Raw genomic sequence first — 25482 nt, forward strand, 5'->3', positions numbered from 1 at the left:
TTCCACTTGAATTATTTTAGACATCCTCCCATATAATGATGTCTAAAATATTTAAAAGATTATTTTTAAATTGAATGAAATCCTATAAACCTTCACACAATCTAACATTTTCTTGATTCTGAAATCTGTATTAGAAGTAGAACCATGCATTTAAAAATATTTCTACTCCTAAAGACAAAAATCCAAATTTGAGATCAACATTTCAAAAATATTGAGGGCAAACAATTATTGTCCAACCAAAGAAAAGAATACACCAGTGAATAAATAGACTCTCTGGATACGGAATTCTTGGAATTGATTTATTTGTGAAGGAAACTTCTATCCCACCCTCAGGAATTCAATACTTGGGCATAAATGAAATTTTAATTTCTTTATGACCCAACAGACTTCATCAGCAAAACCTGCTTAAATTCTAAGACATCAATAAAAAGTTTCAAAGGAGTCCCCTATGTACCTTGACACCTCCAGAAACACCCAAGCAAACTTAGGTCCTTCAAATAGTATAAAAACTTCTAGAACAAAAACAAATGTTGGTATATATTTAAGGAAGAAAAAATTACTATTCAAGTACAGAATTTAGCCAATATTCTGAGGAAGTCCTGTGAATTACTGACAATCTAGTTTAAAAATTCTCTACTATTGGAACACCAAGGTGGCTCAGTCACTTAAGCATCCGACTTCAGCTCAGGTCATGATCTCACAGTTTATGGGTTTGAGTCCTACGTAGGGCTCTGTGCTGATAGCTCAGAGCCTGAAGCCTGCTTCAGATTCTGTGTCTTCCTCTCTCTGCCCCTTCCCTGCTTGTACTCTTGTTTTTCTCAAAAATAAGTAAACATTAAAAAGTTTAAAAAAAAAGTTTCTACTATTAGAGTGGTATTCACACTTTTAAGATGAATACTCATACACAATAGTGCTGTTGATATGGTCCCCAAAGTAATGGGTGAGAATCATAGCAGGATATCTATAAAACTACAGATTTCTGGAGCCTATCTAACCCTTCAGTCAAGTTTGGGAAGCACTCTAGTAACCAACAAGAACTCAGTGTCTCATTATAGAAAACACAGTACCACAGTCACTTACCTGACAAAAGGCAACAGACCAGTGAACACCACTGTTTTAGCAAAGAAAAACACAGGTCCCACTGTAGGCCCTCTGGTACTAGGGGATCCTAAGGAAGCAACAATCACTGGGGACTGTGTCTTTCTCATATGAAAAATAAGGAGGCTTAACCAGGCAACAGCCCAAATTTGTAATTTTACATTTCTTTCAAAAACAAAGAAAAACAAAGGAACAAGGTTTTAAAACAAAAATCATTCTCTTAAAAAAACTGGCATTTTCAAGGAGGCTTCAGACATATTTTTAGCATCTTTTTCTTTTATTCAGTAGAAAGACACTCTGTGCATGTGAATGGCTTAAAAAGAATTATTGAAGCCAGGCTAGAATTTCTTTTACTTGTTACCAAAACATAGTATGAAAATGACAGCAAATAGCTGGTTGATTTTTTTTTTTAAGCTGGTTGATTTTCTATCAAAATACTAGAGTCTGTAAAGTCACAGTTCAAAGACGAAATGAGAGAATTTACTCTAAGTTATAGTGAGGAAGCACTCTTTATTCTCCTTTCACATCCCTGAGCAGTGACAACAGCCCCTCACTGGCTAACAAATACCACAGTCTCAATGAGGAGTTACACAAAATTACAGAAAAAAGGGTACCATATTATTAGTTCTGTGGGCTAAAGATAAATAAAGCAAGCACCACATCTTTGTTTTTCTATGAGAAGTTATGTGAAAATGGGGAAATGAATCAGCAGAACAACATTCTGCAGTTTCTTAATTAATGTTTTTGCTAATAAAACCTCCCATATATCCACATAAAAGAGCCTAAAACAACGTTTTTAAACTAAATTATTGCAATGCTCCATTACCCTCAATTGACTGTCAAGACTCTGAAACTTGTGCTTCAAGAATATTTTCATCTTAATGTTTAAAGGGGTCACTTTAGAGAGATTGCTTACTTCACAAGTTAAGTTGTGGTATATCTTATGATAAAATGTATAGGCAAACCATAGTACTCTACTAAATACATAACAAAACACTTTCATCCTCTCTATACACCTTTTACAAATATGTACCATTCAGTATAGTTAAGTGAGGATACTTCCATGTTCAAGTTTTCCTGTTTCGTCTGGTTGAGAATCAATCCTTTTATGATCTTCTGAGGATGACACTGCTTTTTTTAGCCTGATTATTTTCACTTACTCTTTTCATTCCTTTTTATGTACTTATGTTTTGTGTGCTAAAATGTTTTTTCAAATATTTTATGTACAAATGTGGAAAGCACAATATAAATGAGAATAAATTGCCATTTACGTTAAAAAAAAAAAAGTATAGGCAAGAATTATACTATTGCCACCATCTTACTATAAGAGCCAGAACATCCATAAACCTTTGAATAGTATGACAAATGTTGTGCGTATGTGTATTTTGGGGATATAATTTTTATTGCATTCTCAAAGGATCTGTGACCTAAAAAGTTGCAAGGATCATTCTGCAAAGCAATATTGCATGCTCACCTCATTTAATGTCATAATTCCAATTTTATCATAAAGGTCTTTTTTTTTTGTAGTCTATACCACATATTCTAAGAGTGGTGATATTTGCTCCCATGGGGGGAAAACTGGTTCTTGGAGTATGAAAAAATTCTACATATCATAATAATTTGTGATCCTCATAGTACATTAAGAGATATTAGGGTATATCTGTGGTATAAAAATTTCATGGTGAGGTGGTAGGCAAAAAAGGAAAAATAAAAGTCTAAAGAGGCTCTTGGTGAGGGATAATAATGGGAAAAAAGGTTGAGAAACACTGGCCTACTAAGAAAACACAGAGTAATAGAGTAATAACTACTCTAGCAAGTTCCAGTAACATGCAGGGCATGGTTACTAGTCATTGCCTGCCTTTCTTTGCTCCTCAAACAGCAAACTGTTCTACATAAAATGAACTCTGAAAACAAGTTAATGAACAAGTGAGTCTATAGGTTGAATAAGCCTCTAAAATTTAACATTTCTACTCGTACATTAGTATTCCATAAGGCCTTAAGATCTATTTAACACCTGCAACAAAATTATACAAAATTACACTCAACTTTAACAATAAAATACTTACTTTCTTCCTGCATCCGAGCTAGAATCTGTACATCGGTTACATCATTTAGCTTATAATTGGATCCAATTGAATCTTCATCTAATTCTGAAGCACTTAACTCACTGTCTATAGAGGACTGAGGACTGAGTGGAGGATTTCTGTCTGAACTTTTCAAATTACCTTAAAAAAAAAAAGATTTGAATTTTGGTAAAACAAAAACTGAACAAACATCTGTTGTAAATACTTGATATTAATTATTTGATTCAGTGCACCATTATTCTGTCTTTTCTGTTCATGAAATTCCAAAATGTTGAAAATAAAAATTAACGTAATTAAGAATAAAGAGGGCTATAGGGTTCTCAGGGCGCCTGGCTGGCTTAGTCAGTTGAGCATCGGACTTCGGCTCAGGTTATGATCTCAGTCCGTGGGTTCAAGCCCCACGTCGGGCTCTGTGCGGACAGCTAGCTCAGAGCCTGGAGCCGGCTTCAGATTCTGTATCTCCCTCTCTCTCTGACCCTCCCGCGCTCACTCTCTGTCTCTGTCTCTCAAAATAAAATAAAAACATAAAAAAAATTAAAAAAAAAAAAAGAGGGCTATAGAGACTCCTTCGTATGTTATGGCATAAAAGCAAACCATATTTTCATTTTAACTTATATATCCTCTTATGAAACAATTAACGTTTTACCACAGTGCTTGGCAAGTAGGTGGTATTCAATAAATGTTAGATGATTCCAACTTTTACAAGACAGCCAATGAAACCCCTCATAAACAGATGAATTTATGATGTGTTTTCGCATTCCAAATTCAGTCATTAGCTAATACCGTCATCTTTCCCCCTAAATAAAAGCTTCTATTTTTCCTAAGCAAGAAAACTATAATTTGAGGAAAATCAAGATTCCTTAGAGATTTAGGAACAAACCAAAAAAAGAACACTAGGCTCATGTTTCCTACATTATGCCATGTTTACAAAATTCTTTGTCAAGCTAGTAACAGGGATCCAAGGAGTTCTCTGAAGTGTAACAGTGAAGCACTACTGGAATAGAGAAAGTAGAATAGAGAAAATAACGAGACAAAGTATTTCATTGCTCAAAACAAAAAGGGGGATAGAAGACAGGTCAGAAGAATAAAGGGTATACATATCCAAGAGTCTAACTTGTTTCTAAGGAAATCCTTTCATCAGATCCTCAACTTCTAGTGAAGAATAAAATCCCAACACTGTCACTAATATTTCTAATACAGACTTATTTGAAATGTTTGTTTCCCAGAATTCTTTACCATAAAAGGCAGCTCCAATGTGAAAGGCACACAAGAAGAGCAAAATAGTTAATGTTTACATTATCAAGAAGAACATAGTGCATATGATAGGAAAAGTACTACAAGATCAGGTTCCAACAGTGCCCAAATGAAATTCTTGTTAAACAAATGCAGCAGATTAAACTTTTTAGTATGACAGTCACCGGTGAAATAAATGGCAAGTAACAACTTCTGCACAAAGCTAACAGCAGGAACAATAAAGTCATTAGACTAGGGAGTACACAGGTCAAACATGTGAGGTGATTAACAGTAACCTTAATTTTTAAGGAAGCTGTAATAATTAGCTATAACACAGCAACAATAAGAGTTAACAGTGAATTTGAAGAACAGTGAGCTACAGAGTAACTGTCGAGTCACAGAACCACAGCACAACATTCTTTCCCCAATTTACAGCAGTCTACCCTGCCGTATCATTTTGGACTCCACTCTTTTGGCACACACCCATACAGCTTATACTATTATTTGAGGGTAAAATCAAAGCTTATTAAACAGAGCTTAAGTTGTTTAATAAGAGCTTTTATTTTTAGCTCTTATAGCCCAATCAAGCAGTAAAAGCATCTGTTAGTTAAAAGAATCTAGCTTGTTACTCTAATTTGGCCAGATCTAAAAACTTTTAAGTACATGCTATGGGAAACTTTATGGATGTACCCTGATTTACCTGTATACCTGGTAGCTGGTAGAGCACCTGGTGCTGAATAGTTCCTCGTTGATATTTTCTCTAACCACTTAAAAGTTTCATAAGTAAAAGAACTTGAACTACTAATGACTAAGTTATTTTTTGAGATAGAGCATTAAAAACCATTCCTTAATAATTCCATTTTGAGTTCTCCTTACCTGAATTTCCAGGAAGTATTAGCTGTTTGACTATAGGAGGTCGCACTGGGGTTGAGGATGGAGAATTGAAACCACTACTGTATGGGCTACTTGCACTTGGACTGTAAGGACTTGTGTAACTCATGGAGTTGAAAGGGTTGTTATATAAATTCTGCCTCTTGAGAGCTGTGTTAATGAGAAGGGGAGAAATCAAATTTAACAAGTGAGAAAAGTTAACATTTATACAAAATTTTTTCCTATTGGGAAATTTATTACGTCATCATCTCAATTTAAATACAGAAGCATTCTTAGAGTAGCAAGAGAAAATATATATTAATAATCCCAACCAAATATTTCCATTATCTTAAATTCTACTGTGCAAACAGTAACCACAAGAAACATCAAACATAATATCATAGGAAGAATATCTTCTTAACAAATTAGTAGCCATTAAATTAATTTACTTCTGTCTTATTGGGAAGTCTGTTCCAACTGTATCAATTCTGAATGGTCTTAAAAAATAAAATGAATGAAAAAGTATATTTGTGCTTTCTCATTTTTTTAATGTTTGTTTTTGAGAGAGAGGGAGAACAAGCAGGGGAGGGGCAGAGAGAGATGGGGGACACAGGATCCAAAGCAGGGTCTGTACTGACAGCAGAGAGCCTTGATGTGGGGCTTGAACTCAGGAACCTGAGATCATCACCTGAGCTGAAGTTAGGTGCTTAATTGACTGAACCATCAAGGCATCCCTGTGTTTGTTCACAATGTTTTCTATAACATTTTCTATAACATTTCTATAAATGTTTGTTTTCTATAACAAACATTTACTGCCAAGAAAAAGGAGGAGAAAGGTATGAAATAGTGAGTTTTAAAAGCGGTCTTTTCAAAGTTTGGGTTTTTGTAAAAGTAAAGTAATATTGATTACTTAGGCCGGGTGAAGGTCAAATGTGAGAATTCTCTTTCTAAAAAGAAAAATGCTTCCCTTCCTTTCCCACAGTTTTCTGGCCCAAGGAGAGAATACTTCTGCCAAAAAAGGAAAAAGAAATTGTGCTATGCATATAAGATTACAGAAACAATACAAAAGCAGAACTAAGATACCAACTACAATTATATACAAGAAAAATTACTACTTAAAATAGTATTTTTCTTCTATTCTCTTCAAAAATTCACAGCTTGACTCAATATTTCTGACCATTGGCAAAGCAACGTGTAGAGCATACAGACAAATGTGTTACACAAATATGTTACAACCAAGTGGTGCAGGCAAAAAACAAGGATTTCAGGGCAAAATGAGATGAGTACCATCATAAAGGGCAAAGGGCTGTGGAAATGATGACACAGGATCATTCATTACAACTGAGAAAAACTAGGTAAGGCTTTTTGGAAAGAGGCACTGGAGCAGTCATGAGTGGCAATCTGACAGACCACTGAGAAAGAGGAGAGCGTGTGCTTTCATCTGTGTTTATCAGAAGAACAAAAGCCATGTCTTGAAAATGCATGTTAGGTTCAGAGAATAAGAGGGAGTAATATAGAAAGGTGAAGCACATGGGTGAGGGACAAAACAGGAAAACACAGCTGGGCCAGGTTGTGTAAGTCCTGGAAACTATGCTCAGGAGAATGAACTTTATCTTCACTATCAGTGAATTAGGAGTAAGAGTGATATAAACTTCCAATCAGTTTAGGAAGAAAACTGATGGACATTTTTATGTTGAATAGATTAGACTGAACTAGGCAGCAGAGGTGACAAATACAAAAAAGGATAGATATTAAAAACTAGAAGGATTACAAAAGAAAATAAATAAGGTGATTCTAAAGTTTCTGGTTTGCCTACTGGGCAGAGTAGTGGTTTGGAGAGGAAGAACATACATTTTTTGTTTAGTTTTTCTATTTAGTTTGATGATGCAGTAAGTTGGACAGTGTAGCTTTGTCCATATTCACCAAGAGAGAAGATGCCACAGTTTAAACATATTTAGAATGTAGTATCTCAGAAATATCAACCTGAGCAGAAACTGGGGTGCTAATTTCTTCCTCTTTACTTTTTGATCTCTGAAGCTTATTCTCTTCTAGATGGTTAATCACTAGCATTTCAAGTCCTCACTCTACAGCATATTCCTTTTCCTAAGAAATCTCATTCATATCTACGACATCAGCTAGTATCTATAGTCTGAAAACTCCCCATTATTTATATCTAGAGTCCCAGGTTTTCCTGGGCTTCAGTCCCATATGTGCTGCCCATATAATGTCTCCCCTATGGATATAGCAAATGCACCTGAGAGCCAACCTTTCCAAATTCAAACCCATCACTTTCCTGCTAAAATTCAACTCTTTTCCTGGGGTTCTGACCTCAAAATGATTAATAACATTCATCCTGTCACACAAGCTGAACACCTAGATCATTAGGGATACTTCTACCCCATTTCCTCAAATTTGGCTCATTCATTTTTCCTTCCACATCTTTCCAGCTCTATTACTCCCCTTTTCATCTCCACTACCATCAACACACACTGCCCAGCTATCAACTGCTCCCAACCCACTCAAAAGCACCCTATGTTCATTCACTTCTGGTCTTCTCCAGTCTACTTTCCATTACAGCTCCCTGTAGTATGCAAACACAAACCTAAAATGCAAACCTAATCATGTCTTCCTGCTCATACACACCTCATCCTTGAACAAAACCCTCCAATCTTTTCATTGCTTTTATTTTACATTTTTTTTAGTGAGAGAAAGCATGAGCAAGGGAGGGGGCAGAGAGAGAGAGAGAGAGAGAGAGAGAGAGAGAGAGAGNCACTCAAAAGCACCCTATGTTCATTCACTTCTGGTCTTCTCCAGTCTACTTTCCATTACAGCTCCCTGTAGTATGCAAACACAAACCTAAAATGCAAACCTAATCATGTCTTCCTGCTCATACACACCTCATCCTTGAACAAAACCCTCCAATCTTTTCATTGCTTTTATTTTACATTTTTTTTAGTGAGAGAAAGCATAAGCAAGGGAGGGGGCAGAGAGAGAGAGAGAGAGAGAGAGGGAGAGGGAGAGAGAGAGAGAATTTTAAGCAAGCTTCCATGCTCAGCATGGAATCTGTTGCGGGGCTTGATCCCACAATTCTACGATCACGACTTGGGCCGAAATCAAGAGTCAGATGCTCAACCAACTGAGCTACCTGGATGCCCCTTTCCACTGCTTTTAGAATAAGGTCCAAAACCTTTTAAAAAATGTTTACATTTTTGAGAAAGAGAGAGAATGGGGAGGGGGAGGAGAGAGAGAAAGAGAGAGAATCCCAAGCAGTCTCTACCCTGTCAGCACCGAGCTGACACAAGCTCAACACAGGGCCTGACACCACAAACCATTATTAGATCATGGCCTGAGTTGAAACCAAGAGTCAGAGGCTTAACCGACTGAGTCATCCAGGTGCCCCAAGTCCAAAACCTTTAGCACAACCTATAAGGGCTTGCAGAGACTGGCTCCTACATGTCTTTCTCACATCTCTCCCTTCCTTACTCTTCTCCAGCCACCAACATGGCTTGCTCCAGGTCTCATGTGTGCCTTGGTCTCCCCACAAGCTTGCACAGGCCTCCCACAGAGTCTCTGTACATGCTGTGTTCTCTGCCTGGAACACCTTATTCCCACTTTCGCCTTCCCCCTTAAGCCACTCTAACTTTTCTAAATCTTTAGGACTCAGGTCAAACATTGTTTCCTGAAGTAAAATTCCTATTTCTCAAAGTCCAAAGCATGTTTTACTCTTCTTTTATTATGTATCACCAGTTATAGAAATTATGTTTTTTTAATGTTTTATTTATTTCTGAGAGAGAGAGAGAGAGAGAGAAAGAGAGAGAGAGAGATTGAGAGACAGCATGGTCAGGGGAGGGCCAGAGAGAGAGGGAGACAGAATCTGAAGCAGACTCCAGGCTCTGAGCTAGCCATCAGCACACAGCCCAACGGGGCTCGAACCCACGAACTGTGAAATCGTGACCTGAGCTAAAGTCGGACACTTAACCAACTGAGCCACCCAGGCATCCCAAAAATTATTTGTATAGTACATTTCCACTAGTAGATGATAAACTCCATGAGCACAGGTAACTGTTAGTTTTTCTTCACATGTATCCTCTCCCCTCTTTCCAAAGCCTGAAATATACCAGGCTCTCAGTAAATATTAACTGAATATATGTATGAATGAATGAGATTAAGTTGAAAAGAGGTCAATGGATACCATATGAATGGATGAAATAATGAAAACAGAGGGAAGCCAGGCAAAAGAGACCTGGGTCACCCTAAACTTAAAAGGTGGACAGATGGGGGAGAAGGGAAATAGGGCATTTAATGGATACGGAATTGTAGTATGGGATGATGAAAAAGTTCTGGAGATGGACAGTGGTGATGGCCGTACAACAATGTGACTATACTTAATGCCACTGAACTGTAGATTTTAAAAATGGTTAAAAAATAAAAATAAAAAATGGTTGGGGCACCTGGGTGGGTCAGTTAATTAAGTGCCTGACTCTTGATTTTGGCTCAGGTCATGATCTCACAGTTCATGGGATCAAGAGGATTCTCTCCCTCTCTCTCTGCCCCTCCCCCACCCCTGCAGCACATTCTCTCTCTCAAATATATACACTTTAAAAAACAATTTTTAAAAATGGTTGAAGTGGTAAATTTTATGCTATGTAAATTTTCCAATAAAAAAAAATGGACAAAGAAGGAAGAACCTTCAAAGACGACTTCAAATAAAACAGTAGGGAGGGTGAGACAGGGTCAAAAATACAACGGACTCTCATAAGCAATAAGAGAAGAACATCCTAGGGACAAGTGGTAGAGCACTGCAGTGAAGCCTGGGTATGACAGAGCAGAAACCATTCTCTTAGAATACAATAGCTGTATTCCAAGGAAGCTCTGCCTTGTCAAAGAAATATATCTGTATCTCCTCACCAACCTGTAAAAAGGGGGGATTTAGGACTAAGGCTTAAACTTGCAATAGCCAAGTTGTTTTTCCTTTATTTTTTTATTTTTTAAAGTTTATCCACTAAGGGGTAGGGAGAAGAGGAGAGAGGCAGAGAGAGAAGGAGAGGACCCCAAGTAGGCTCCACACTGGCAGCACAGAGCTCACAGTGGGGCTCAAACTCACAAACCCGTGAGATCATGACCTGAGCAAAAAATCAAGCATCAGAGGCTTAACCAACTGAGCTACCCAGGTGCCCCTTTTCCTTTGAATATATATTACATTTCTAACTGTAGCTACTGCTCTGTGCATATAGCTATAAAATCTAAACATTGTTAAACAATCCAGTACTTGATGACACCTAGTTTTAGTTCAAGAGTAACAGTTTCTTTTACATATTGCTACTACCTTTATACCTTGTTATAAAGCAAAAGCCACTTCACTCAAATTGCTATTTTTGAGGTGCTATTTCGGTTTTCTCCCTCTAAGTCCAATTTACTAATTACCAACTGCTAATAGTTCCTATTTCTTAGGCTGTCATAAGCCAGGGTTCGATAAACCACAGCCTGTAGCCAATCAATCCCAGCCCACCACTTCTTTTTGAAAATAAAGCTGCACAGGAACACAGCCATGCCCATTCATTTACATATTATGGAGGGCCTGCTTGCATCAAAGGCAAAGGTGAGTAACTGCAACGGAGACCTCGCCCACAAAGCCTGAGACGTTTACTATCTGACTAATTACAGAAAAAGTTTGCCAACGCGCTTATATGTTTATTTATCCATTGTCTGCCACTCCCATCAGAATATAAGCTCTGAGAAGTAAAGGACTTTTTCATCTATCTTATTCACTGCAATATCCTCAGAGTTGAGAACAATACCTAGCACATCATAAGTTATGCACATATACTGCTAAATAATGACAACTCTTACTGTAAAATATACTTACATTATTTCAAAGGTGAGATAGAGTACCGGAAAGTTGTCCCTAAAAACATTTTTAATAAATATCTAAATAATATCACCTCACTGGAATGAGTTAGAAATTTTCCAGTTATTCTGAATTGTCTACTACCTTGTCTACCTTATCTACTACCTGTCCCGAGTAGCTCAGTCGGTTAAGTGTCCGACTTTGGCTCAGGTCATAATCTCGTGGTTCGTGGGTTTAAGACCAATGTCAGGCTCTGTGCTGACAGCTCAGAGCCTGGAGCCTGCTTCAGATTCTGTGTTTCCCTCTCTGCCTGCCCTTTGCTTGCCTGCTGGCACTCTCTCTCTCACAAATAAACAAACATTAAAAAAACTCTTATGAATAACTTAAATCAAGCTCCAGGACTCAATTTTATAAACAATAGTCAGAAAAAAAAATTTTTAATTGCATAAGGCTACTGCTTTTCCAAACAGGATCCTACATAAGCAAGGAAAAAGTAGCAATTTGGTGTCAAAACAGACTCAGAAGCTCTATAATCACATCTTATATGCTATTTTCATATAATAACCACTACTTCTTATAGCCAACCAAACTGCTTTATTGTATGCCAATTTATCTGTTTAGCCTCCCTTTTGTCTCCCCTGAACATTTTCAGCTTATACTCTAACAGGAGAGCACATATTTTAATAGTAAAGCCAAAATAAGTTATCTTATTTATTTAAAAAAATTTTTTTTAAGGTTTACTTTTTGAGAGAGAGAGAGAGAGAGAGAGACAGAGCATGAGCAGGGGAAGGGCAGACAGAGAGAAAGATACAAATTCTGAATCAGGCTCCAGGCTCTGAGCTGTTGACACAGAGCCCGATGCGGGGCTTGAACTCATGACCCGAGCTGTGAGATGATGACCCCAGCTGAAGTCGGATGCTCAACTTTGCTGCCCACATGCCCCTGAAATATGTGATTTAAATACATAGCTGTTAGGGAAACACAATACAAAACAAAAACAAATCCAAAAAAACCTATTTAGGAGTAGTAATCACACATCATTTCTTCACTACATTAAGTATTCCAAAAAACAGTAACATTCTTAAGAGACTGAAAGAAATTCCAAGAACAAATCAATAATATTTTTCTTATATTTCTATTCATGTTGCCATGGTATATTAAATGTCATAAATAGTGACAGACATATTTTGTCAGCTTTGTGAGTGCTATTAAACAAAAGAGCATAAAAGCAATTTGAACCTAAAATGCCAGTTAAAAACAAAAAACAGTAACAAAACAGGGAAGTAAATATATTTTTAAGTCCCTATTATGAGCCAAAAAAACATGCTAGGCTCTTTCATTAACATGATCATCTAATCCTTAAATTAACCTTACAGATTTCTCATTCTTATGAGAAAATAGAGCTCACAGAAGTTAAATAATGCACAGAGTCACACAGTAACTAAGAGCTAGAGTGAGAATGGGGGCTCTTTGCATCTCAGCCTGAGTACCTCCACCACATCAGAATTTCCCAAGGGCAGTGAGAGAACTTTAGATGATACCAAACATATTCTTAATAGTTATTTAACTAATATTAGAAAAAAACCTATCATATAAAACCCATTATTTCAGGGATATTATTCTTTAGGTGAAATAAAGCAAAATAAAAATGAGAAGATTGGGGAAAAAAGCTATTAAGTAATAACACAAGGTTATGCACATATGGCAAAAACTCATGAAGGCAGGCACAATGAGATTAAAAAGTACCATCAAGCAAAGAACTGGGTTCCTAAAAACACACCAACTCAACATTTGTTTTTTGATTAAAGAAAGCAGAGAGATGAACTACAAGTAAAATTATAAAATTATAGACATACCTGACATAGTTTGATCAAGTTTGTGGATAAGAGACTTTTTAGCACACTCGACATCAGGACTTGGGTAATCCAAAACTTGCCTGCACCAAACTAGTGGACTGACTGATTTCTGCATTGGTGTAAGTTTTTTCTTTGGTGATGAATATAACCTAGAAGAAAATGAAAAACAAAAGGGTAACATTATTAAGCACGAGGTTATAAAACAGGGATCCTTTTGGACAGGTTTAAATTAGGAGGGGGATACTGTAGGTGTCATGGAGTATCTTTAAAATCACCTACGTTTTACTTTGTGTACAAAAAGAAAATGACACTACAACCATCAATATTAACCCAAATTTCAAATATTAAACCTAAATGAAGCCAACTGTCCAATTCTAAAATAGGTCTTATTTTTCTTTTAGTCTCATTACAAAAACCATGAAGAAACATCTATCTTTACAACAGTTCGTTCTGTTTTCAGTAGTACTTGGATCAACTCCCTGATATAACCATATCATTAAATATTGTCCTGGAGACAGATGAGGAGATAAATACCTTGTTTTCCACCTGCCAGTTCACTTCCCACCACAGATCACACAAAAACCTACCATAGGCAATTCTTTCCCTTTAGTTAAGCAGTGCCCACTCTTGTAGCCTTCTTTTCAAACCATGACACATCAGAGAAAAGCAATACTTTAAATCCTTAATAACTTAATATGAATGTATTTATGAAATTGACTTCAGTCTCAGGAAAAAGAATAGGACAGTACTTTATAAGGTTCTGGGGAAGGTATACAAAAAGACAACGTAAGCAGAAGATAGGAGAGTGTTACACTTGAACTTCCTACTTCATAGTTTTTTCCTCAGATTGATCCAGCTTTGTCAATTGATATTAATTTATTTCGAATGTGATACCATATGAAAAATGTGAAATTACTTAAATTGTAATCAGAATGGTTTCCAAATTAAGACAGTTGAAGTGGAATTTACGAAGTAAACAAAAGTATACTTTATTTACGTAGTTAAATGTCTCCATAAGACCAGGAGTTAGTAATTTCACATGTTATATTAATCAAGTTAGTGCAATAAAATAAAATGTGCTCTGGCATAAATATTTAAATGCACCTCTATAGTACCTGAATTGACAAACTCCTTTCTAGTGATCCTACGTACATTTTCCATTCCTTTTCTTAACTTCCCTATCTATAACTTAGCTCACTCACATCAAGTATTTAGCTCTGATCAAGATAATCAAGACTAATAGGGTAAATAATCATTTCTCTAGTCAACACTCCATGTTTATTTGGATAAAAATGAAATGAAATCTCAATTTATGAAATAACTTATTAAACAGTTCAAAAAGAAAATGAAACCAATGGGGTAATCATTCTCTTTCCATCTTAAATACTACAAATGTTTCATAATAAATCTCTACCTCAGGATTCCCATTTTAATTGTGATAACACCCACATGATTCATGTGTACTTATTGTGTTCCTCTATTGTTAGCTATAAAACTAATTTTAAAAAGTGCAAGGATCATGAATGAGCCTCAAAAACATGCTCAAAGAAACCAAACAAAGAAAACACACATATTGTATGATTCCATTTATATGAAACATCTAGAAAAGGACATAGCAGAAAGTAGATTAGTCATTGCCTAGGACGGGAAGAGGTAGGAATGTGGAAGAGATTTCTTTTAGAGTGATATAAACGTTTTAAAATTACATGGTGATGATGGCTGTGGTAACAATATCATAACTGTAAATATACTAAATTCTTGAATTATATAGTGAATTTTATTATATATATTATACAGGTATGGGTATATTTTACGTTATATAAATTATATCCTGATAAAGCCTTTATTAAAAAATTATAAGGTGCTTTTAGAATCTTTAAAAATACAGAATGTAATATAAACGAAATGAATAAAACAGAAATTCAAAACCAATTACACTAACCCACCATCGTCTCTCCTATGCCCCATGAGTGGTAGCTTTCTTGTTTTTGTCAACGGCACCATAATTCTTTCAGTTACAAAAGCTAAAAGCTTAAATTTTGGACTCCACCATCTGTTTTATTTTCTACCTTCACCAAAAATCTATCACCAAGTCTTGCTGATCCTACACATACAAACTTACCTTTCCCTCCACTATTCCTATATTTACTTCCCTAACTGGCAACAGAGAATGTGCCTTCCTTTCATTAACAGATAAAAGTTAATGTAGTAACCTGTACATCCCTAGAGTGATGAAAACAGAGAGACTGATTCAATAACCTGAGTATGCCAACTGTCTCCTATCACTCTATCCTCTTATTTCAGTGCCTCATTACTATCCCCAAGTCTAAAAATGGAGGACTATGGACCAAATGGTATTGGCACAAAATTATTCTTTGGTAAAGGAACCTTTGGTTGAGGTTTCAAAGTATTTATAAACCTGACAGAGGACACATGAACTGGGTTGTAGCATCTAACTGGATCCTCTTTTAGCAAGACCAAGATGTTTCAGACCCTGAATTTGAAGAAAATCCCAAATAAAAATACTTGAATACCTATCATCTCTGTTTGTTTCTTACAAACACATAGACTCCTTCAAAATGACTATTTTGCGAGCTGAAAACATTTTTCTCACTCTGGTGCTTTTAAAATTTTAAAATAGTAGTATTTAATAATTTAATAATAATGTTGAATCAAAAGGCACTTTATTTCTGATGGACACAGCCAGTACATAGATGGCTAATACAACTTACAACAGGTTGGAACTTGTCAAGTTTTCACCTGCCAAGAAAACTGGAAACATAACTTCATTACCTTAATTCGACTAAAATCAAGTCATAGAGGCCCAGTGGGGAGCTGAGCCTCCACCCTTATGCAGCATCAACAAGGCAGGAAGCAATGTGAAGTGAGTATCTAATCTCCCTTTACCAGTTCTCTACATGTTAGTAGGGCCCAGTATAGAGTTGATTTTACACCCCATCCATCTGGAAGAAGACAGTATGAGCCAGGGTTCCACTCTTGCTGACATAACATCAGCATGGCCTGGAAGAGCTGAACATCTATCCTATACACTACACCTAAACAAAGCTGCTTACTAAAAAAGAAGAAATATGATTAGGAGTTTCACAATATAACACACAGAATATCCAGGATATAACTGGGAATTACTCATCATACCAGGAAAACAGTTAAAGTTGGGACAAAGAACAGAAACAATGGAGTCAAACTGAAAACAAAAGGCAAAATGGCAGACATAAATCCAACCACACCTAATTATAATAAATTGAATACACTAAAGCAATCTATTCAAAAGGAGGAAAAAAAAGACCTGGGAGTTTGGATGGCTCAGTCATTAAGCGTCCAACTTCAAGCTCAGGTCATGATCTCATGGCTCGTGAGTTTTAAACCCATATCAGGGTCTGCACTTTCTCTCTTCCTCTCCCCCACCCCCAAATAAATAAATTTTGAAAAAATAAACAAACAAAAAAAAGACCTAACTGTATGTTATCTGTAGAAGAAACACCTTAGATTCAAAGTAGGTTGAAACTAAAAGATAGGAAGATATACTTGGATAATAGTCCATAGAGAACTGGAGTTTAAGATAAGAAATATCACTGGAGACAAAAAGAGATCAACACATCAGGAAGACATAACAATCAAAAAGATACCTAATAACAGTAGAATAAGAGGAAAAAGAAACAACTGAGAAATTTTATTTGGAGTTTTCAACAGCACCCTCTTAATAACCGAAAAAAGAGCTACATGGAAAAATCAGTAAGAGTTTAGAAGTCTTGAACATTATCAGTTTTACTTAACTGACAATTTTGGGGCACTCCACCCATCAATGAAAGAATACATTGTTCTTTTTAAGTGCACATTCTTCAGGTCAGATCAATTTGACCATAAGGTCTTTCTGAATTTAAAATAACTGAAATTCTTCAAAGTTTGTTCTCTGACTACAATGGAATTACATTAGAAATCAACAGAAAGAAATTTAGTAAATTCTAAATATTTGGAAATTAAACAACACACTTAAAAATAACCACAGGTCAAATAATATATCACAAGAGAAATTAGAAAATAGATTTAACTGAAAAAATTCAAAAATATAACATACCAATAATTATGTGATAAAGGCAGTGAAGTACTTAGAGGAAATTCATAATTTTTAGCTCATATTAGGAAAGAAAAGAGGCCTCAAATCAACAATCTAAGCATAAAAAAATAAGAACAAATTAAAACCAAGGTAGTCAGAAGGGAGGAAAATATAAATATTAGTAGTAATCAGTGAAATAGAAAAATAGAGGGGAAAAAAAGGAACCATATTTAGGTCTTTAAAAAGATTCTAAAAATGGTGTATCTTTAGATTTACTCCCCCCAAAAAAGTGAGAAAACACTAATTACCAAAATTAGAAATAAAGAGTGAACACTGCTACAAACAGGATTATAAAGTAATATTATAAACAGTTTTATGCTAAGAGGTTACTTAGATAATATATACAAATTCCTAGAAAAATACAAGTTACCAAATTGGACTCACAGAAACAGAATCTGAAGAGATTCACAAAAAGAAATTGAATTAGTAATTAGAAATCTTCCTGCAAAGAAAAACCCATGCCCAGATGCCTCTACTTATTAATGTTATGAACACTAAGGAAAAAATAATACCAAATCCTACACAAACTCTTTCAGAAAAGTAGATTTAGCAGCACCTGAGTGGCTCAGGGTTAGGCACCTAACTTCGGCTCAGGTCACGATCTCGCGGTTCGTGGGTTCGAGCCCCAGTCAGGTCTGTGCTGACAGCTGGGAGCCTAGAGCCTGCTTTGGATTCTGTGTCTCCCTCTCTCTGCCCCTCCCCTGCTTGCATGCTCTCTCTCTCAAAAGTAAATAAACATTAAAAATTTTTTTTTTAAAAAGGAAAATAGATCTAATGGTGAAGATTGAATTCTTCTGCTAGGACTGGGAATAAAGTTAATGATGCAAGCTCTCATCATTTCTATACAATGCTACACTNATTTTTTTTAAAAAAGGAAAATAGATCTAATGGTGAAGAATGAATTCTTCTGCTAGGACTGGGAATAAAGTTAATGATGCAAGCTCTCATCATTTCTATACAATGCTACACTGGACTGTCTAGTCAGTATCATAAGGCAAGAAAAAGAAATTAAAGACATCACCTTGAAAAGAAAGAAGCAAAACAGTCTTTATTCACAGACAACATGATCCTGTATATAGAAATGCCTTTCAGGGGCGCCTGTGTGGCTCAGTCGGTTAAGCATCTGACTTTGGCTCAGCTCATGATCTCATGGTTCGTGGGTTCGAGCCCCGCATTGGGCTCTGTGCTGACAGCTCAGAGCCTGCAGCCTGCTTCACATTCTGTGTCTCCCTCTCTCTCTGACCCTCCCCAGCTCACACTGTCTCTCTCTCTCTCTCTCTTTCTCTCTCAGAAATAAATAAAACATTAAAAAAGAAAAAAAAAAAGAAAAAAGAAATGCCTTTCAGGAATCTACCAAAACCAAAAACACCCAACTAGAATAAATGTTTAGTAAAGTTGTGGGATACAGGATTGATAGGCCAAAAAATCAATTGTATATCTATGTATTATCAATGAACAATTCAAATATGAAATAACAAATTAAGTAGAAGAACTGTACACTAAAAACAATAAAACACTGCTGAGATAAAGAAGACTTAAATGGAAAGATGTACTATGTTCATAGACCTGAAGACTCAATATTGTCAAGATGTTGGTTTTTCCAAACTGATCTACACAACAAAATCTCTAAAACAAACAAACAAAAAAACAAAACAAAAAAACTCAGCAGGCATTTTTATAGATATTTACAAGCTAATTATATAAGTTATATGAAAATGTGAAGAGCAAAGAATGGCCAAACAATTTTGAAAAAGAAAAACCCTTAAAAAAACAAACCCTGAAAACCTCTGGTCTTGTTTTCTTCTGATCCCTTCTATAGAATAAAGCTTACTTGTTCTCTAAAATATGAATCTGAGTGTATTAACACATTCTGTGCCAGTTTTTTTTTTCCCTCATGACAAAGTCTTATCCAAAAAAAGTGACCCCTACAGCCCTTTCAGGCATCAGCATTGATCTGTTTCAATACTTTTTTTTAAAGCTACATTTCTCACCCTCATCCACCACCCAAATTTTAATAGCAACCATAGGGTACTCATTTCTATTCCTGGAGAGCCTAACACTTTTGCTTCCAGGTCACACATGCATGTTGCTCCCTTTGCCTAAAACAAGCTCAATCCTACTTTTTGCTTATTTTACCCTCCTTTGCCCAACCTTAGTCAGACCATTCCTACTTTTGACTGTGTCTCAGCTTAAATGTCACTTAATCAGGGAAACCTTCCTAACTACCTCTCATAAGACTAGTACTATAGGGGTGTCTGGGTGGCTCAGTCAGTTAAGTGACTGACTCTTGATTTTAGCTCAGGTTGCAATCTCATGGTTTATAAGTTCGAGCTCCTCAATGTCAGTGCAGAGCCTGCTTGGGATTCTCTCTCTCTCCCTCAAAATAAGTAAAAGAAATTAAAAAAAAAAAAAAAGACTAGTAAATAGTAAACCAAGGTGTTTTAACAAAGCATCTTTGCAGCCACCTAAATATGCCCTATTAAAAGGAAATTCCACTTCTAACATCCATCCTTACTTTATACTTTGTTCATTTTTGTCCTTTGAGGTTTTTAAGTTGGTATTTATAAGTTGGAAAAAGACATATAAAAAATGTATTTGAGACAAAAATGCTAAAACACTGGGTGAACCTCAAAAACATTATACTAAGTAGTAGCCAGCCACAAAGACCATGTCCTATATGAGGTCATCTACATGGAATGTCTGGATAGGCCAACTTGGAGACAAAAAGTAGATTGATGGTTGCCTAGGGACAGGAGAGGGTGTAGGGAAAAGAGAAATGGGAAGTGACTGCTAATGGGTACGTGGTTTCTTTGGGGGACGTTAAAAATATTCTGAACAAGACTATGATGATGGTTGTACTATTTTGTAAGTATACTAGAAATCACTGAATAGTTACTAAAAACCACAGTACACTTTAAACAGGTGAATTTTATACTACGTAAATTATAGTTTATAAATTAATTGGCCCTTCGGGCACCTGGGTGGCTTAACTGGTTAAATGTCTGACCCTTGATTTCAGCTTAGACCATGATCTCATGGTTCGTGGGATACAGCCGTATATCAGGCTCTGCACTGACAGCACAGAGCCTACTTTGGGATTCTCACTCTCCCTCTCTCTGTAACCTTACCTAACTTGTACACCCTCTCTCAAAATAAATAAACTTAAAATATAAAAAGAACATTAAAAAAAAGAAACTGGCCCTCAAAATATTACTTTTCTCTTAGATCTTTACTGAGGGAACTAGTAAAAATATAAGAATATTAATGTTATGAAACTGACAGTAATAAATCACATTTTGGCCCATATGCTACACATGCCTGTATAATATGATTGATGATAAGAACAACTAAGAATATAACTTTGTTATTTTTTGAAAGGTGTAACGACTTTCAGTCATATAGAGGAATGTATAAATGTAAACAGTGGTAACAACCTCCCTCCCCCTTCCAATTCCATCCCCTCAAATTATTTACAGTTTGGAGTATGTCTCAACTGACTTTTCAATGAACATATAGTAGACATATAATTAAATGATGGCTAGGAAGGGAGACTGGAGTTACTTTGCTGAATTTATGGTAACCACAGTAACCACTTTTCATACGAGTCAGCTGAAAGCAAGCTAGTGAAGCTAAGAACAACAAAGATTTAATTTCAAGGTAAAAATAAAAATTATATTACAATTGTTATTGAAATAAATTTCTTCACTTTACAGGCCAAGGAAAATAATCAGATTTGAATACCTCAAAATCAAACTTCTCTATTATGGCATACTCAAGGCAAAAAAAACAGAGCCTCTGTCTTCAGTTTCAATGCATAATAATCCCTGGCACAGTAACTGACATTTAAAGATGATCAAATATTTGCATCTGAATGAAGACTGAATAAAACAACCATGATTACAATATTTAAAAATGCATATGGAAAAAGATAAAAGAAACATACCAAAGTAAATAAGATCAAAGTGACTATTTTGAGATAGTAATTTGTTCTATTTTTATAATTTTATGATTTTGTAAAACTTTGATTAATAGAAGTATCTTTGGTTTTACCCACAACTAAAAATAATTTAGTAATTCTAAACTCTTAGGATACAATGCTTTATAATGATTTACTAAGCTTTCTCAATCAATAAGGTAATAAGAAGTGCTATTATTATTATTTGTATTTTAGCAAATGTTTATTACATTCCAGGCATGATTTCAATATTTTAAATATACTAACTCAATCTTCGCAACAAACCCATGAATAGGTTATAATCTCCATTTTACAGATAAGGTCACTGAGGCACAGTGAGATAAATGAAAGAGATATAAATGTCCAAAGTGACATAGTTCTTAGGTGACAAAACTAGGATTACTCCAGAACCTGCTCTGTTAAGTATAATGCTTTAGTGCCTAATGAGGCCCCTGGCTGCCTCAGTCAGTAATGCATGGAACTCTTTCTTTATCTCAGGGTCCTGAGTTCAACCTCCCACATTAGGGGGTAGAATTTACTTTAAAAAAAAAAAAAAAGACTCTAATGTAGTAATCATTCTAATGGTTCCTGCTGTTCCCTGTTCTCTTCTCCTAAACCCTACCAACCATAAAGAATAAAGTTGTAATCGATCCCACTATCACAATTAAAAAATGACAACTCAACTGAAGAAAAATATCTTCATTTCATATATATATAAGGGACTTTTTAAAATTTTTGATTGATCATGCCATTAACTATTATATTTAGTCCATTAGCTGACTTGGAGGCATATACTACCTTTATATGAATAAATATAAAATACTCTTCTGGTTTTCAGAGGACTATCATCAGTATTACAATAATGGTAATTATTAGCAAGGCAAATTCATTAAGAAATTCTTACAACAGTTTATAAGCACTGAAGTGACATTAGCTGCAGGGTAGAATACATATATAAACAGAAGGTATGACAGAACACGGTTACCAAAAAATAAGGCCGAGCAAGCAAACAGAAAAGAAAAAAAGCTTTAAAATAGTGAATTCTAATGTTTTAGATAGTGAAATTCTATGTTTCCATTTTCATTTCACTATTCTCTTCATTCTAATTCCAGTACAGCAAGAGTTTTTAATTTTAAGAATATGAAAACAATTCTGATATTCCCTGGAATTCCACAAAAGTGAGGTTGGAAATTACTTCTTTAAAAAGACAATTTTTGGGTCGCCTGGGTGGCTTAGTTGGTTGAGCGTCCGACTTCATCTCAGGTCATGATCTCGCGGTCTGTGGGTTCCAGCCTCGTGCTGGGCTCTGTGCTGACAGCTCAGAGCCTGGGGCCTGCTTTGGATTCTGTCTCTCCCTCTCTCTGCCACTCCCCTGCTCACACTCTGTCTCTATCAAAAATAAACACTGAAGGGGCGCCTGGGTAGCTTAGTCAGTTAAGCGTCCGACTTTCGCTTGGATCATGATCTCACGGTTCGTGGGTTCGAGCCCCGCGTCGGGCTCTGTGCTGACTGCCAGCTCAGAGCCTGGAGCCTGTTTCAGAGTCTGTCACTCCCTCTCTCTCTGATCCTCCCCTGCTCACGCTGTCTCTCTCTCTCCTAGAAATAAATAAAAACATTTAAAAAAAAAAACATTGAAAAAAAATTAAAAGAAAAAAGACAATTTTCTACTGTTGAGGCACAGCCGCATACTGCTGGGAAACAACAGTTACAGTGAGACCAGCCTACAGTGCAGCAATCAAAAACGGAGTTGTTTGGGTTTTGGAGCTTTTGTGGCTTTGTTTTTTTTATTTTGTTTTTTGACAAAAGAGATCAGGAAGGTGGGGAGTCTCAAACGATACCACAAGACTGCAAATTTTGACAGTAGCTGCAAAGCAAGACAATCCTTATGTATACTGACTAAACATAGATTTTCAGCCACTATCACGTACATAGATAACAATTACTACTCATAGCGGAATTTTTTAGTCCACAGAGAACATACATGATTATAAGTATATACATATTTACATACAGATATGTAGGTTCCATGTATATGAAGTGTGTGTGTGTGTGTGTGTAATCCAGACTGATTCTTTTTTTTTTTTAAGTTTTATTTATGTATTTTGAGAGAAAATGCCGGGAGGGGCAGAGAGAGAGGGCGACAAAGGATCTGAAGTGTGCTCTGTGCTGACAGAAGAGAGTGTGATGCGGGGCTGGAACTCACCAACCATAAGATCATGACCTGAGCTGAAACCAAGAGTCGGAAGCTTAACTGAATGAGCCACCCAGGCACCCCAACAGGGATTCTTTTAGAGTACCTTGCTTAATAGCTAACTTTATTGGTGAAACGCCTTAACAGGATTTTTATCTGTAGAAGCCATAGGTACTTATGGCTGACAAGTCATAACTTTTAGCAAATGATGTATCTTTCAAATCCCAGATAATAATGCATGCTACTACTATAATGACTTTTAACAGTTTGCCTGTTAAGATTTGGTTTTAAAAATTAATAGGCGTGCCTGGGTGGCTCAGTCATTTAAGCGTCCAACTCTTGATTTCGGCTCACATCGTGGTCTCATAGTTCATGAGTTCGACCCCCACATCGGGCTCTCTGCTGTCATCACTAAGCCTGCTTCAGATCTTCTGTCCTCCTCTCTCTGTGACCCTCCCCCACTCATGCTCACTCTCTCACTGTCTCAAAATAAAAAAAAAATTTAATTAATATATTCTTCTTATTAAGAAAGTTTTTGCACAAGTATCTGAGAAAAGATATGAGAGCATCAAGTTAGAATCCACAAAAACCTGGAAACAAAGGTTTATTAATACAATAAAGATTAGACAACTGTTCTATCAGAGAATTTTCTATTTGCAGTATTCTTACAGGTTCTAAACTTAGTTTCTAAAATTATAAAACTAAAATATTTTATCCACTTTGTGAAATATGAAGAATAGAAGGAATCTAAATACATGTTTTAGATACATACACGTGCTTAAATATCTGTATTTAAATATATGTGTTTATCTTCAATACTAGGTTAGCATAAAATTACAGGTAATTGAAGTGCTAAAGAAAATTTGGGCATATTTTTATGTTACATTCCAGAGTACAGGTAAGAGAGAATGGTACACTGTACTCTGCTTATAGAACTAAAGTTAATGTTAAGACCAACTCAGACATTCTCTTCTGTTTTTCTTTTGAGTTATATAAAAAGCAAGATAAGAGTGGGTATGTGAGAATTCCTGACATATACTAGATACTGAAATGGTTAGAATGCATAAAATACTTCTGAGAGGCAAGAGGGATAGTATTTTTAGAACTGGCATTGTCCTAGAAAAAAACCCAATCTCATCCTCCATTGTTAAAATTTGTAGTTGTGTATCTATACAATTTATATATAGTTATATAACTATCTTTCATATGGGACTTCAAGTACCTCAAGGGCAAGAATAATAATATTTCCCATCATCTCTTATGCTCCACCTTCAACCCCAAAGAAACCTGTCTGGCACACAGTAGAAAAGGAATTCAATACTGCAGAATAAAAAAAGGAAATAACAATAATGAATCCATAATAAGTGTATAAAAAGAATGCACTTTTTTTCTTGAAAAGTTGTATATGGAATCTATAGTTATTCTTGATCATACCACTTAGTAGCTCCAGTTGTTGGATAAGCACAACTAAGTTTTTTCTATTTCAATTAATATCCATTCCACCTCACATGTTCCTTTCAAAATACTAATCAGGATCTCTCTCAAGTGACAGCAATCAAATATCCCCAGGTCTTTAAGAGGCTAAATTTAACCTATTCCCCAGTCCCTTAACTTTTTCCTTTTTTCCCATCTCACTTATTAAAGTTTAATTACCAAAGCCAGAAGTGATGACGTGAGGGTCTGAAAATACTTATATTAGAAATGCAAAAACTGAGCTCTTCTATTACTTCACATGTTTCCTACATCACAGGATTTTTATTATCCTATCAACAGCTGTCTCACAGGATACAACTATAAATTTGTTCCTACTATTTTATTCCATATTTATCAGAAACTTTTTTACTTTTAAGAAGTCTTATGTTTCATCACAACCATCTATTATTCTTTGGACATATATGATTCTCAAATAATTCTAGTCCTAATTTTTTTCCTGGGTGTCACAGAGCTCCAGCGGTTTACTACAGACATCCCCCAAAATCAAATACCTCCAAACAAACATAAAAATGGCACCACTATTTTTTCCAGCAATGAATGAAAAATTTTATGCTAACCTTGACTGTTCTCTCTCTCCCCATATTCAATGTGTTCAATCAACACATCCAGTCCATTCACTAATGTCCCTGAAATGCATCCCTTCCTTTTCATTTCTACTAACTTCACTGAAACCTAAACCCAACATAAGCAATTATATTAATCTCAAGTGGTTTCCCCA

At 35.8% G+C, this 25482-nt stretch overlaps 1 protein-coding gene across 3 annotated transcripts in view; it reads right to left on the reverse strand.

Moving 5' to 3' along the window:
- Positions 1-25482, reverse strand: part of SLAIN2 (SLAIN motif family member 2) — a 76100-nt gene that overhangs the window by 31388 nt on the left and 19230 nt on the right. For all 3 annotated transcript variants that reach the window (XM_077757816.1, XM_077757814.1, XM_077757815.1), the window contains exons 2-4: positions 12990-13138; positions 5292-5456; positions 3165-3323 (exon numbers count right to left, since the gene is read on the reverse strand). In XM_077757816.1, coding sequence (XP_077613942.1) covers positions 3165-3323; positions 5292-5456; positions 12990-13138 — 473 coding nt within the window. The remainder of the gene's footprint in view (positions 1-3164; positions 3324-5291; positions 5457-12989; positions 13139-25482) is intronic.

Source organism: Crocuta crocuta, unplaced genomic scaffold (assembly GCF_008692635.1).
Source record: "Crocuta crocuta isolate KB4526 unplaced genomic scaffold, BGI_CrCroc_1.0 scaffold282, whole genome shotgun sequence".
In the NCBI taxonomy this organism is placed as follows: domain Eukaryota; kingdom Metazoa; phylum Chordata; class Mammalia; order Carnivora; family Hyaenidae; genus Crocuta; species Crocuta crocuta.